Raw genomic sequence first — 16,080 nt, 5'->3', positions numbered from 1 at the left:
AGCGTGAATGAAACTCAATTAACCTTGTAGCATACAGAAATATAACAATCTCAAATACTATAATTCATAACACAAGGACTCTGTGTCAATCATACACTTCCATTCACTAGATCAATTACTGTAAGCGGTCAATCCTTTGATCCTTCTTCTAGCAGGCAGAGTTTTACTACAGGTATCCTAAAGTGCTTGTGGCCAACTCTCACCTCCACCTGTCTCACTCCACCATCCCTTCCTGGGAAAACCTCAACAACCCTCCCCAATGACCATTGTCCACGTGGAAGGTTGTCGGCCGCGACCAAGACCAAATCATCTTAATTACACAACGAAGGACGTAATTGTCTTATCACTACTTAACACATGCTTCAACATTATTTTACAAACTGTACATCACACAATGTTACATGAACAACTTGATAAACATAACAGATGTACCGTTTGTTTACTGATGCTTATGTCAATTTACGATTCTCCTCGTGCCTCCAAAAGGCACAACTTTGAGATGGGTCTCCTGAAGCTTTTCAGACCCACCCGTACATCAACCTGCCTGACCCTACCAAGCTTATCAGGGTACGTGGCCACAATCCTACCTAAAGGCCACTGCCCACGAGGCGCACAGTCATCTGCGACCAGGACTAGATCATCTTGCGTGAAGTTTCGTTTGGATTTTGTCCATTTCTGCCTCTGTTGGAGGAGAGGTAGATATTCTTTGACCCAACGTTTCCAAAACTGGTCTGCGAGGTACTGCACCTGACGCCATCTTCGTCGAGTGTAACAGTCATCCTTGGTAAATATTCCAGGGGGCAGGGATGGACTCTTCCTCAGCAGTAGTAGATGATTGGGCGTAAGAGGTTCGTCGTCATGTGGGTCGGTATTCAGTTGCGTCAAGGGTCTGGCATTTAGAATGGCCTCTACCTCAGTCATGAACGTCATCAACGCCTCGTCTGTGATGAGCTGCTGGTTCAGGAGGCCTTCAAGAATCTTACGAACCGAACGTATTACACGCTCCCAAACTCCCCCCATATGACTTGCTCCAGGAGGGGTGAATTGCCATGCGATTCCCTTTTGGCTTAGGAATCGTCCAATCTTGCTGCTGTTCAGCGATGCAAGACTTTCTTTCAATTCCTTGTGTCCGCTTCTGAAGTTTGTTCCGTTGTCACTGAATATCTTTGCGGGGTAACCCCTACGGCTGATGAATCGTCTCAGAGCGAACACAAAGGAATCGGTATCCAAGGAGTGTGCAACCTCCAGATGTACTGCTCTTGAAGCAAGGCAGGTGAACACACATCCGTATCTTTTCACCTCACTGCGACCTCTCTTTACTCGGAATGGCCCGAAGAAGTCAACTCCTGTGTAGGTGAAAGGAGGCTTATCTGGAGTGACCCGTTCAGTAGGAAGGTCAGCCATGAGTTGTTGACCTCGCTGTGAGCTTCTCTTCTTGCACTGCAGACAATTTCCCAATACCTTGCGAACGGTAGCACCACCTCGGATTACCCAGTACCTTTCTCTGAGTGCAGTCCACGTCATGCCGGCGCCTGAGTGTCCAACATCATGGTGGTAGTGGGAGACGAGCAAGGTAGTCACGTGGTGATCATGAGGGAGAATCAGTGGGTGTTTCAGATCACCTGAGAGCGGGGATTTTCCTAGTCTTCCTCCAACTCTCAGCACTCCTTCAACGTTGATGGGGTTTAATTTGTCTAGTGTGCTTGACTTTGGTGGTGTTCCTTTCTTTCCTTCACTTGACATTTCTGCTGGAAAGGCTTTTCTCTGCACTCGCTTGATTATTTCCAGCTCTGCGTCTTCTAGCTCCTTTGCTGTGAAGTGTCCCATTCTCACACTTCCTGCATCACCCTTGTGTCGCAAAAATGCCTTGTAGCGCAGTATCCATGCGAAAGCCCTCTTGAGTTTGTTCCATGAAGAGAACCTGGTTAACAGCTCCTCTAGGCTGTCAGTTGAAACCACTGCGTTGACATTGGCTTTCTTTACTTCTACGTCTTCTTGTGGCAGTTCCTGCAGCACTTCTGGGGGTGATGGCCAATTTTCTTCTGGTCAATAGCACAATCAGGGTATGCAATTGTGTAACAGGGCAAAAATGAAAAAACTTGGTGAAAATGCTTTTTTTGTTGTTTGTTGTAGCTGAGTGTTCAAATTTTCATTTCATGTAAAGAAAGAGTCAAAATTTTGCATTAAACTGCGCATAAATTAGCATTTAAATTAGGGGTGTCGAATTACATTGAAATGACTAATATATTGGAAAAATTCATTAAAAAAAAGGAGAATGTTTTTTTCATCTGATATTGCTGTTAGATATTCCTGATAAATATCCCTTTCATTCACCACCAGCACATAGCCATGACATATCACAAAATATGAATGAATTTCATATTTTCACTTCTCAAAATGGATGATCAATTTTGTAGGCATTATTTTGAATTCAAATAAAACCACTTTTACATATTTTATCATATTTCACTTTTGCCAAAGAGTGAAGAGGCGAAACTTTCAGGAATAGGTAACAGACATATAGTGGCCATTATTACAAATTTTTATGAAATTAGGGCTGGTACTTTGGAAGATATTATATTTTTCATCTAAAAAATTATCTGTACAGTTTGACCTTGAATGTGCGCACAGTGTTTGGATCAATTCTCATATTTGTAAACACAGATAGAAGAATGAATGTGAGATTTATGATGACTTGAGTTGATATCCAAGCTGTGACACTCAAACAATGACATATTAAGCCAAAATACTATGCTTTTGCTTATGATATCTTTAGAAATTGAACAAGCATTGAAATATGAACACGGAACACTTATCATATGACCTTCATGCAGTATTACATGGGCGTGTATCGGTCTTATTTATGCTCAGCAATTTGTAAAAATATAAAAAAATAAGTTCCTATTGCTCAAATTTGCTAAAATTTTCACACAATAGATTTCTACATATGTACAATTCATGGTTAAAAAAACAAGGATATTCAATAAGGGGAAAAGATTCTTTAAAGTAGTCAAATCAGGATATACCTAACTGAAAGTACTGAAAAACGGCTGCACTTATTTTATTCAGCATTTGAAAATGGCTCAAAACTCAAAACTGGCTGAACATTTATTGGCAAACAGCACACCATATTGTAGTGTGTCTTCAGTACTTTCAGGAAAAGCGAAAAAATAAGCTGTTCCTCCATGTATAGCTGTACAGCATGGGTTAAAAGGTCACAATGTCACAAAAATAAGCCAGCATTACACTCCTACCAGGATGGGACTTCAGACCTTATAACTTTCTCCAGCTGAAAGAACCACTGTTTTTTATTGCATGCAAGCAATGCCAGGAAAAAATCCATTAATTTGATACCAAACACATAGGGGTAGACTTAAAATATGGACCTCATATCTTGATTTTACGTAAGTTGTAAAACGCTTTTTTTGACGCATTACGTGGGTTTTGGGGGACTTTTTGGTAATTAATCTTTAATAATTAACAGTAAATGAGAAGAAATTAGCTATTGTCTTACCACATGTGATTACTGATGTCTTGGCATGCTGCATGTGAATTTTTAAGTCAGTTGGTGCATTCTTTTAGAAGTTACAATTTTTTAAAGTGAGAAAGTCATGATTGCATACCCTGATTGTGCTTATCACCTTCTTCTTCCCATAGGAATGAGGGGCCCTCCAGCCAGCGTAGGTTGTTGATTAATTCTGTCGCTTTCATGCCGCGAGATCCATCGTCTGCTGGGTTGGATGCTGTATCAACATGACGCCATTGAGATAGCGTGGAGGCATTGTGAATCTTAGCGACACGATTTGCAACAAAGGTCTTGAAACGCCTGCTTTCGTTTCTTATGTACTGTAGTACTGATGTGGAGTCGGTCCAGTATGTGGTGTCTGTGACCTTGATCTGAAGTTCATCTTTGATGAATTGGTCCAACGTCACTGCCAGGACCGCTGCCATCAACTCAAGCCTTGGTATGGATACAGCCTTCACAGGTGCTAGTCTCGATTTCCCCATGATGAAGGAGCAGTGCACTTTACCTGTGGTGTCTGTTAAACGCAGATACGCCACTGATGCATATCCTATTTCGGATGCATCACAGAAGTGATGGATTTGAGCTGAGGCTACTTCCTGGAAACCCTCTGGTTTGATACACCTGTTGATCTTTAGGTCTGTCAACGTGGGTAGATCTTCCAACCAGTTTCTCCATTCTTTCTCTTCCTCTGCGGAGACTGGCTCATCCCAGCTTAGACCTCGTCTACATAACCGTTGTATTAGTGCCTTTGCTGGAAGTACAAATGGAGCTACAAACCCTAGTGGGTCGTATAGGGAGCTGGCTACAGACAAAATGCCGCGTCTTGTTGCTGGTTTGTCCTTTACGTTGACCTTGAACCCAAAAGCATCCATCTGTACATCCCAAAGGATTCCGAGCGTGCGTTCTTCCGGTAGCTCTTCAATGTCTAGACTCGATACGGATGCTGCCCTGTCAGCCTCAGGTACGGCAGCCAGGACGTCACGCTCGTTACTCATCCACTTTGTGAGCCGGAAACCGCCCTCATTCAGTAACCGTCTCAGATCTTCAATCAGCTTAATGGCTGCTTCTTTGGTCTTTACAGACTTCAAGCAGTCGTCGACATAGAAATTCTTCCGTACCGTGTCGACTGCATCTCCGTCATACTCGCTCTGGTGGTCTTCTGCGGTCTTCCGCAATGCAAAGCCTGCACAACTCGGAGAGGAGGTTGCTCCAAACAGATGAACTTTCATTCTGTACTCCTTTGGCTCTGTTGCAAGTTCTCCCTTTTCCCACCAGAGGAATCGAAGTGTATCACAATCTCTATCTGGGACCTTTACTTGATGGAACATGGCCTCCACATCACCAACCACAGCAACTGGTTCCTGTCTGAATCTCAGGAGTACGCCCACCAGGTTGTTAGTATGATCAGGTCCTTGAAGTAGTTCGTTGTTCAAAGAGGTACCCTGGTACTTCGCAGCGCAGTCGAAAACGACTCTGACCTTGTCTGGTTTCCGAGGGTGAACAACGGCATGGTGCGGTAGGTACCACGTATTTGAGGTAGGCTTCTCATCTTTCTCTTCTTGATGTCCTGCTTCTCGTGTCTGTATTGGTACCCTTTCTGCATAACCCTTTGTTATGTAGTCTTCGACAGTTTTCGTGTACCTTTCTTTGAGGGCGTCATCCTTCTCCAGTTTCTTCTTCAAGTACCGCAGTCTTGCTTCTGCGAGGTAACGATTGTTTGGCAGGTTTGGAGGCCAGTGGCGCCATGGTAAGCCTACTTCGTAATGACCGCCGGCAATGGAAGCGCTTTCTTCCATGATCTTCTGTGCGCGGAGGTCTTCGAGTGAGTCGCCGATTTTCTCATCCGTTAGGTAACCTCCATAGTCTGACTCCCAGAACTGCTTTAGCTGCTGTTGAAGTGGATCATCATGACATGTGAAGTGAACATTGGCAGAGGAAGGCCCTTGTCGCGTTGACATCGGTCCCATCAGTGTCCATCCGAGCGGAGAACGTATGGCATACGGTTCTTTTCTTTTTCCCTTTCTTTGTTCAAGGACCCAGAATGCCTCTGGGGTGTCTCCGCCAATCAGAAGTTTGACTTCTCTTCGATTTATCGATGGAATTGTTATTCCTTTGAGGTGGTCCCATCGTTTGACGTCTTCCTTGTTAGGAATAAGAGCGTCTGATATCGGTAACTTGTCTACCGTCCAGACACGCGGTATCTCGATTTCTTCCCTTCCATTGAGGTTCTGCACTGTCAGACTCACCTCGAGGCCATCTTTCTTGGAGCTGACACCATTTACGGTTGTTAGTTCGAACTGCCTTTTCTTCCCCTTTACGTTAAGTTCCTCTATTAGGCTTGCATCACACAGAGATACGTCGCTGCCTTCGTCGAGCAGCGCCCACGTCTTAATCTCCTTCGTTCCTGCCTGGATCTTCACGGGCACAATTCGTAAACACACTTTATACTGCTTGGTGTGACTGCTGTTGGAGTAATTGTTACCTTTGGATTCTTCAGCTTGTTTTGGTTGGTTACCGGCCTCAGTTATCGAACACTCTTCTGCTGATTTGGCACCTTCATTCGTCGTTGTGCTCGATTTCTGCCCTTGTGGCCTTTCTTGACTGCTCCTTAAGACGTGGAAGTGAAGGAGGGTGTGGTGCTTCCACTTGCAGCTCTCGACATTGCAGTTGCTGTCCTGCTTGCACTCCCTGGCTAGGTGGCCTGGCTTGAAGCAATTGTCACACAGTCTTGCCTGTCGTATCACCTTCAACCTTTCATTGCGGGACATTTGCTTGAAGCGCTGGCATGATGTCAAGCTGTGTGACTGAGAGCAGCATGTGCACCTCCACTGTGATGCCTGTTTTGGTGATTGCCCTTGCGTGGTTAGCGTTGTTCGTTTGACACTACTCGCGAACTTCTTGCCATCCTTGGGGGTAGTCGTCTTGCCCTTGCCTATGTTCTGACCAAACATGTTAGAGGAGAGCTGGGCACACTCTTCGATGTAATCAACCATCATCGAGAAGGTTGGTGACACCCGCTGCTTCATCATGGTGTGTGCTCGTTTTGCCCACTCTGCTTGCATGTGCATAGGAAGGAGCTGTTGGATCCGCAGCAGGTTATCCGAGCTGTCCATATCAGCCTGGAATCCCATGTGCGACAACACCATCTCACATCGCCGCATGGCCCTGGTGAGGTCCCACAGAGCAGCTCCATCATTGGGTCTTATTTGTTGACGACTCAGCACTTTCCTCATGTGGGCAGTGGTCACCAGGAAGGGCTGCCCGAACTGGTCGTGAAGGATTTCTCTGGCCTTTCTGTACCCCTCTGGACCTAGAAATGTGCAATTTTCAATGCTATCTCTGGCCTTCCCTGCACAGAACTGTATTAGATACATCAATTTCATTTTATCATTAACTGGTTTACACTCAATAGTAGCCTCGAACTTGTTAATAAAACTACAATATTCTAATGGATCACCATCAAATTGTGTCAGGTCAGACTTGGGCATGTTCATGGCCAGATCAACAGCTGAGAAAATATCAGGCAATGTAGAGTTATTCACGTTAGCGTTTACGGGGGTTGGGCTTACATCAACATTTACACGGGCATTTGATTGATCATTTACATTCCAAACAGGGGCATTAGGATTTAATTTCTTCTTTACATCTATGTTACGTACACTACGTACTATGGAGGCACTCACCTCACTGGCGCAATTACCTTCAATTTCTTCTTGAAGTAACTGAGCCTCTACTTGCGCCTGTTGCATTTCATTTGCCACCTCTACAGCAGCAAGTTCTTGCTCAAGCTTCATTTGAGCAATCTTGAGTTCTTGTGTCCTTTTCATTTGTTCGAGCTTAAGTTTCGCGACTTCAGCCTTGATCTTAGCATCCCTCAGTCTTGCACTGGATGTGGTGCTTGTTGAGCGCCGAGATGACCTACTGCTCCTGGTCGCGGAAGACTGCAGCGACGCGTTGTCGTCATCGTCGTCCCCGCCTTCGTCCAGTTGCGTCGTCTCCCGCACGCTCTCCTTGGCCTTCGCCATCCAGCTCGCCAGCCTGACGTCAAACTCTTCTTTGTTCCTCCGCCTGGATTGGAATTCCTCCAGCGCAGATTCTGCTTCCTGGCCAGTTAGCCGTGCATGATACTCCCCAAAGCGTTCTTTATACGATTTGAAAGTGTCATCTAACTGGCCAGCCTTATTTACAACGGCCTCATAATTGTCCGTGCTTAACATACAGCTTTCCAGTTCCTTGAACCTTCTTGTAAGGCTGCCAGCATAAGCACGGCACGACTGTTTGAGGGTCGTGACATCATCATCACCTTGGTCGTCAGTTTGTGGAAGTCGCTCCGTATTGGTTGTCATATTGCGAATTCAGTTCTCTCTTCACGCGAAGTAAACACTACAATTCGCGAGCTTATGAACAAGAAATCACAAACTAGAGTCCCAATTGCGAACTAATGTAGCTTCTCCAACGTAAATAAGCTACAGGGAGGTTGATTCGAACGCACTCCTTCAATAACAAACAATCACAACAACAAGTGCGGTTCCAATCCGTTTAATCGTCGTTGAACGTAAACGTTGATCATCGTATGAAACATGGAATATACACGTGCTTGTTGGAAGTCATACATGGAATGAAACGCGGAGTGTAAACGTTGCGTAAAGTGTCATATTGCGTGGAGCGTAATGGAGTATAAACACGGAATGTAGTAGAGTGGAGTGTATTGGAGTGGTTCGCTGAAATGCAATAAAGAAGTTAAACATAATTAATGCAAGTTCAGCGCGTAATATACACTATATACAACATCTTGTACTAACATAAGTGGATGTTTACAACCGCTTAATATGTAACATGCATATTAACCATGAAGTTACTAATTATAACTAATAAATGAAATAGTATCACAGCATTGATACATGTCTGAGGTATATAACACTAATATATACAATGTTACTTACAATTAACTGTGCACCTTGCAATCAAGTGCTTAATCCTAAATTAACACGCACCTAAAAACGAGACTAAATTTAATCCCGATTAAGCTACTGTGCGAACAACCCTCACTGCGGAGGAGAACCGTGCCCATGGCAACGGTATCTTTCTTGGACTTTCTATCACAGTGCAGTATACCGAACAACGAACCCCTGTGTGTGTGTACTCCTTCCTGAATACATGTACCTAATTTCACTACGCACACAAATACACTGACATACACAGTTAGGTTCATAGAAAGCTACAGACAAACTTTGAAACTTCTTAAAACTACTTCAAACTCTCATAAACATGGGATATAGATTGGAATATATCTACAATGAACATAATAGTGTATTCTACTATTCACAGCTGCAATTATGCAGTATTAACCCTAACTTAAGCAACAAACAAAGCCCTGCACTGACCTATTCTCCTTCCATCTCTCTCTCTCTCTCTCTTTCTCCACACTGGAGAGTATATACCAACACAGGGCAGGCATAATATTTACACACACAGAGTGCACTGACCGTCCGTGCACACATAACTAATGCAAACTTTCTTATGTTCTGGTGAAATCTTACCAACTTTTTGAGGACTAATTCTCATTAATTACACTCAACATAATGCTACAATTAACATCAATAATGAAGATGACATATATTAAATTCAATGTTTGACTCACCAATTGTTTGGCCTCTTGGTTTCCACAAATTCTTGGTGTAAAAGTTCCCAAACATGAAAGATGATGTTGGCCGTTGGACTTTCCTTTGTCTTAGTGATGTGGCTATGGTGAGGAGTTGGCATCTCCTACCAGCCTTGGGCTAATTTGCATGTTTGCCTAAAGTGTTATCCAATGAGCAAACTGTTGCTATGTGGACTTGGCCTTGCTAGGATCGGGCTTGACCAACTGTATGCCCATTTCACTTTGAGGGGACTGTTACCAGGGGAGAAAAATGGGTCTTCTTTGCATAAATTTGCATGAACTCATAGTTTTAGTCTTGTCATTACAGACCCATCTCATTCATGCCGCAACACTCAATACGATAATTGCATATCACTATTAAAATGCGACTGCATGCACTTATCATTTTGCCAGATCTCAAAACCGTTATGGGTAGAAAGCGACAGTGGGATGGTATGGGATGGGGGGTGGAAGCGACTGATAATGACAAGATATTCCATGTCATGTCCATCAAGAAGGCAGCGAGAAAGGCATGTGTGTGGATGACAGAGCTACAGTTTGTACAATACCCCATTTACACAGGAAATTTTAGAGGGCTCCAGTAGCGCTCCTTGGAAACTCTGTATGAACAGACCAGGAGGCTCTGCAGTGCCCCTCTCGAGGGTAGCTATACAGGAGTGCTCCTAAAGCACTCAACTCTTGTTTTAAACGTCACCAACATGAGAGCACTCTGGAAGTGGCATGAAGCAACCAACGAACATATTTATGCATCATAATGCATAAATATGATATGTTTGACATTACCGCAATAGCTATGCATCTCTCAGCCATATTGTGTGCGGTCTTGTCAGGCGGTGTTACTCCCAATACGACCCAAAAGTCAAGGTGCTTCTGGAGTGCTCCTGTGCCCGACTTTACATGTACATACATATTTTAAATACTGGTAACATAGGTTCAGGCTTGATCACAACTAGGGAAAGGCAAAACCTAAATTGCGTCATGTTCAAACTTCATGGGCACTAATAGCAATCAAAACTGACCAGTACATTAAATGCTTTCTGTACAAGGTATTGGTGTGAACATTTATGTGGTGCTCATTGTGTCTGCGAAACCATCATTCATCACGTCATTAATCAGCATTTAATGAGCATAACGAGTGTGTCATCTCATCAGCTGAATTAATTGCACGAAGAGTTCACTGTGTAGTTCTGAATTTGCATTCTAAAATACCGTTTTCACTTTTAAGATGTGAGGAAAATCAGTCAGTCTTGGTCCTGAATGAGCATTCATGATTGTTCATGATTGTACAATGTTCATGATTGTACAATGTATAGCACCTACTTTGTTATGATTACATATTTACAGATAGTATGCAAAAAGTATCAGCTTACAACAAAACTATTTTTATCAATATTGTTAGAAGTTATTAATTCAAATCTATTAGTTTGGGATTTTCCATTTTTTTTTTTATTCATCTGTTCACCATTTCCTGATTTGTCTGTTTACTAATTCATTCATTCAGTCATTTTTTCTTCATACATTGCAGAAACACAAGTTGTATCCCATTCAGAAACAAAACAGCTTTACATGGAAGCCCTGACTTCAGATATTTAAATGAAATGTGGTAATGGTATTGTATTGTGATACTGATATGATACTGATACGTGAAAATTGGTATTGTACACAGCTTGATTTTTTTTTTTAAACTCTTGCAATAATTTGCCTGCACAGCACATGTTTGAATGGTATATGTAAGAAAAAAACAACAACATTGATTGTTCTAATCCCACAATGCAATGTGTCTGTGTATTATGTGTGCAGGTCGGGGTGGGGGGGGGGTGGGGGGGGGGGGGAGAGTTGCCTGAGGTCAAGCCAGAGGGTTTTTAAAGGGACTGTACAGTATTGGCTGAGGTGAGGATTCAGGTTTAAAATATAAGTGAGATAATGAGAAACCTCTCATGAAATATGAAAGAGCATGTAATTTTAAGAAGGATTCAATGTTTATTTCATGAAAATTGGTTTTCAAATGGCTGAGATATCCAAAAAATGGTATTTAATAAAAGGCCACAGGCCACGCCTTTTATTAGGATCTCTTTGTTCCACATTGTTTTTGGATATCTCAGCCATTCCAAAACTGATTTTCATCAAATAAACTTTTGATACCCCTATAGAATTGCATGCTCTTTGACATCTCATAGAGTGAATATCTCACAAAACATTAAAAGCTATTAAAATCCTCACCTCAACCAGAACTGTACACCCCCTTTAAGGTCATTGCTCGGGGATGCACAGTCTGGAGATTAAAAACGCCCTCATTTTGCAGCAGAGTGATTTATTTTTCTGTAAAGTGTGAACAGTGGCATAATAAAATTGATTTTCACATCACAATGTAAAATAACCAATAACTCCTGTATGATGTAAAAGTACAGTGTAGCTCTGTGCAGTTTTTGTGACAGTAGCTTGTCTGACATTTTGCAGCTGGGTGTCTTAATTTTACAGACATGATGATGATAGCCGACTTGTGAATCAGTTTCCCCCTCCCTTCCCTCCTCGTAAAAATAGCGCAAATGTGCCCATTATTCGCACTGCTATTTTTACACCAACAGATCCAAACTGGGGTGGCGTCTAAAGATAGAACCCCCCAAGGTTCTCAAGAGACTACCACAAACAAAGAGGAATGAGAGACGCTAACTTGTCGGGGCTCCCGATATGATATCGGAAGCCGGGGGGAAATTATCGCGCCATGACTAATCAGAAGAACTTTGTAAACTGTCTTCGTGATGCCTCATGTCATAAATAGGGGTCGCTGGCAGGCATTCCGGCCAACGGAACCTCGAGGCCTCTGCATTGACACGAAACATATTTCGACTTTAGGGATGAAAGTGATCCCAAGAATGGCACTCAGAATTTGTGGCTGTGTGAACATGTGACTGAAAAAAAAGAAAAAAAAAAAAGAGTAGTTACGAGCATGTCAGCACCTTGTCACATCAGCGTACTTATTCATTGTCAAAAACCACTGCTGTGAATCTCATACATCATATCCTTTGTTCTGAATGTAGTGAAAACTCTCTTGCTCACTCCCTACATGTATGTATTCTTTACCCCTCACCTCCCTTGCCCCACCCATCCCCCCCCAAAAAAAAAAACGGTTTCACAACCCACACGACAGGCCATGTACTGTAAAAGTAGAAATTTTCGCGGTGTTGAAATTTTCGCGCATTTCGCGCAATCAGAAACTTAACGCAAAAATAAAAGCATGCAAATATTTTTGCTTGCCATCTTGATACCACGGAACTAAAAACACGCGAAACTCTTCTTATCCGGCCGAGCGCGAAAAATAAGTTGCATGCAAATATCCACTTTTACAGTAACACTACAGTAATCTGTGATGTTATTGGCCTCTACATGCATATTCAGATGTTAACAGGAATACTGTAAAACGAGGAATGTTTGCGTGCATTTTAATTTCGTGAATTTCGCGAGTGCCAAGATTCACGAAATTAAAATGCACGCGAAAGTTCTTGTCTACACAATATACATTGAATGCCAGTGGCAGTTCGCTACAATTTCATGCCGCAAAAAAGGCCGTTGGCTCCAATTCGCGAAAAATTCATGCCGCGAATATATCATGTTTTACAGTATATGGGTATCAGATCACATAAATTCACATGCTCTGTACACCAAAATTTTCAAAAAATCATTACCACCACGTACTGTGTTTGTATCACAATTTTCCCATAAACTATCACTCTACACAGTGACACTTTATAGCTCATTCAGCAAATTTTGGTGGCACTGCATGGCATAAGATGTTCATTCAGAGTATAAACTCGAAACAGGTGTGGGAATTATGCAACTCCCCAATTTTGAGTCACACGACGTGCTGATAATAGCAACCAGACATCAGAAATTAAACTTCCTCCTTCCTGGAAGCGAGGCTACAAAACATATGTAGTCCAAGTTATAGCACTGGAGTGGGGAACATGACAACAGAAGCCACATATGAAGTCCTAAATTTATGATTTCCAGACTGCATTGCATTAATATTAATCCTAGAATCATAACTTTAAAAAAAAGAACAACAATTTTCTGCTCACTTTTTAACGTCTTTCCTTGGGCACAGGGAATGCATACAGAACGGAACTTCTCCTCAGAATCAATTCAACTCTCATTCTTCTACAATGTATGTCCTGTTCGATATGATACTGTAAACCAGAGTCTAAAAATAACTCCATTACCATTACACATAATGTTGTTGTTTGTGATTGTGACAGGTTCTATTTTTAAATGGATGGTATCCTTGCAATTAATTAGGCAGAAGTCTTTAATTATGAGATGTAGGTGAACATTCTCGTCTTGGAATTGTGAGAAGGCAACTCATATCAATATCAATCATGTCTGGTTTTATTTGCAGCACGTCTTTCTGTGTCATTAGTAGCAATTACACTATACTTGCCAGCTGCTATGTACATTATGCAAGGTGACCAACATTCACTGCAAATCATTCACACTGGAATTTCTGTGGTATAAAAGACCACGGTTATTTGTTTTCACCACACTTTATATTGATCAAATATCAAGTATGCTGTAACAGATGTACCACAATTTACAGTTGGTACCAATGAAAGTAAATTATGCATTTACACTGACCGTATGTATCTCCTACAGGGTAAAGACAAGAAGCACATATAATGTATCAGGTTGCACGAGAGATACACCTCAGTGCGGTGGATGGTATTTCGCGACAGGATTCACACTCAAAATATTGCATGGTGCAATTTGTGGGAATTTTGAATTACTAAACCTAAACGTCAAGGCATGTTGGCAACTGAAGGAATTTTGTGAAGTATTCGTCTTCACATTACAAAAATAATGCAGAATCTGAAATAGCGCTGTATTTCATCGTGCGTGAATGACCCTATTAATGTTCAAAATTTTTTTTTTTTTTTTTTTTTAATCAAGAAGGTTAAATAGAATAACCAGGGAGCATTTTCGCCGAACCAAAGAATGATCATGTGGCCCTCTACTGTGAGCATGCAATGTGTCTCAACAGTTCCACTGAACAACAAAAACAGGAAACGAGCAAGAATGTAAAACATGTTCCCTTCACAGTTTGAACATGACATGCAACCGGTCAACCGTAAGTAGACCACGACATAACAAGTTGGTGAATGCCCAAGCCGCTTTACTCAATCACACGATCATGGTGTTTTGCTTTTAAACAGTGCTCAGTTACAAAGATTTCCTGATGGTACTGCACCATGCACTTTAATAGGCAATATTAATTCCCACACCTTTTCTTTTCTGAAATTCTTCTTTTTTTTTTTTTAATCAGAAAGGCTTTTGTTTTCTTTTGTTACTGTAGTCAGAAAGGTGACAGTTAATTTTTCCAGTTAAAGGGATGGTACAGTACTGGTGGAGCTGAGGATTTGGCTTTTAACTTTTTGCGATATACAAAGAAAACACTTATGAAATGGTACAGAGCATGCCATTCTAAGAGGAATTCAAAGGTTATTTGATGAAAATCGGTTTTAGAATGGCCGAGACATCCAAAAACAAAGTAAAACAAAGTGATCGTAATAGAATGTGGGTCCCACATTTTATTAGTATTGCTCTGTTTTGGGTATCTCAGCCATTTCATATTCAATTTTCATCAAATAAATGTTGAATTCCTCTTGGAATTACATGCGCTTTCATATTTCATAAGAGGTGTCTCATCATCTCACCCAAAATATTAAAAACCTGAAAATAGGTCTCAACCAAAACTACACTGTATACGAGCCCTAAAAGGAAACCAAAACCCAAAGAGAAATGTGGACTGAGTAAAAGCAGCAACATAAATAGTAGAACACATCAGTGAAAGTTTGAGGAAACTCAGACAATCAATGCAAAAGTTATGAATTTTTAAAGTTTTCACTCAATCCACATTTCTCTTTGGGTTTTGATTTCCATTAAAGCCTTATGCAGAATCATAGGTTCTTGACAGGTCTGTTTTAAAGGTAGGGGATACCTTTTACAGACCTCCCAAAATGCAGCAAAACATTAAATATGAATCTCAGGGGACTTTGATAGGCCACTGCTGAGAAATTTGGAAGTCAACAGTTATCTACAATTTCAATAATGCACAAAACTCAACTACTCAGTAGTTTTGTGTGTCAGCCACACTTAAGCCTTTTTGTTGCAGTCTTCTGTATCTTTTTTTATCTGTAAACACAAATCTAAAAGTATAAGAGCTGATGTAATAACATATAGAGTGTGTGGCAAGAATGTATATAGAAATGTTTGTAAGTTTTGATGAACTTTCTTCACAAAATATACATGATGGACACACATGCAGTGCATGGGTCTGCAAAGGTAGCCTAGTAATGTACTGGAATTTACGGTGAGCCCCGAAAAAAATTCAATTCAAAATCTAACGGTCAATAAAAATGTACTAAATGTTACCTTCCACTTTCAATACTTTATGGGAGTTTCTAAAATGATACTCTCTTCAACATACCACTGTATTTATACAACTCTTCATTTATAAAGGCATGCAAATGGGATTCCCTACCTTTAAAATCAAACTGTGGGTGATGTTTTCTTGCACTTACCTAAAATTGAAGAAATTCTTGGTCTTGAAGAAGTAGAGTCAAGATGATGTGCAGAAAATGGTTATGAACTGTCAAGAACACATCACACAGGTTTCTGTAGAAACAGCAACATGGAGTAAAGATTGTAATACTACACTAGTGTGTATATCGAGAGTATCAATCCTCTGAATGTTTACTGTCACTACACACCTAATTAAAAGGAGCTGGAAATTAGTGTGTATACTTTCGGGGGAAACTACCCCAAAAAAAAGGATATTTTGCAATTTCAACCTTCGGTGATCTATCAAATTTCATTACTTCAAAGACAGAGCTTATGAAAG

The 16,080-nt window shown here is 41.4% G+C and overlaps 2 protein-coding genes across 2 annotated transcripts in view; both read right to left on the bottom strand.

Moving 5' to 3' along the window:
• The window catches only part of LOC140233668 (serine/threonine-protein kinase Sgk1-like), a 96,407-nt gene extending 80,573 nt beyond the window's left edge, over positions 1-15,834 (bottom strand). Inside the window, exon 1 of the mRNA XM_072313767.1 lies at positions 15,761-15,834. The gene's annotated coding sequence lies outside the window, so the exon portion shown is untranslated. The remainder of the gene's footprint in view (positions 1-15,760) is intronic.
• On the bottom strand, positions 460-7,872 carry LOC140233939 (uncharacterized). Its single transcript, XM_072314027.1, has 3 exons — positions 7,210-7,872; positions 3,624-6,885; positions 460-2,042 (listed from the first exon to the last, which is right to left on the bottom strand). Exons 1-3 carry the CDS (start codon positions 7,870-7,872, stop codon positions 460-462), a joined length of 5,508 nt encoding a protein of 1,835 aa, XP_072170128.1.
• Positions 15,835-16,080: the final 246 nt, after the last annotated feature.

This window comes from Diadema setosum, chromosome 10 (assembly GCF_964275005.1).
Source record: "Diadema setosum chromosome 10, eeDiaSeto1, whole genome shotgun sequence".
Classification (NCBI taxonomy): domain Eukaryota; kingdom Metazoa; phylum Echinodermata; class Echinoidea; order Diadematoida; family Diadematidae; genus Diadema; species Diadema setosum.
Note: the sequence above shows the minus strand (reverse complement) of the source record. Positions and strands in the feature narration are given on the sequence as shown.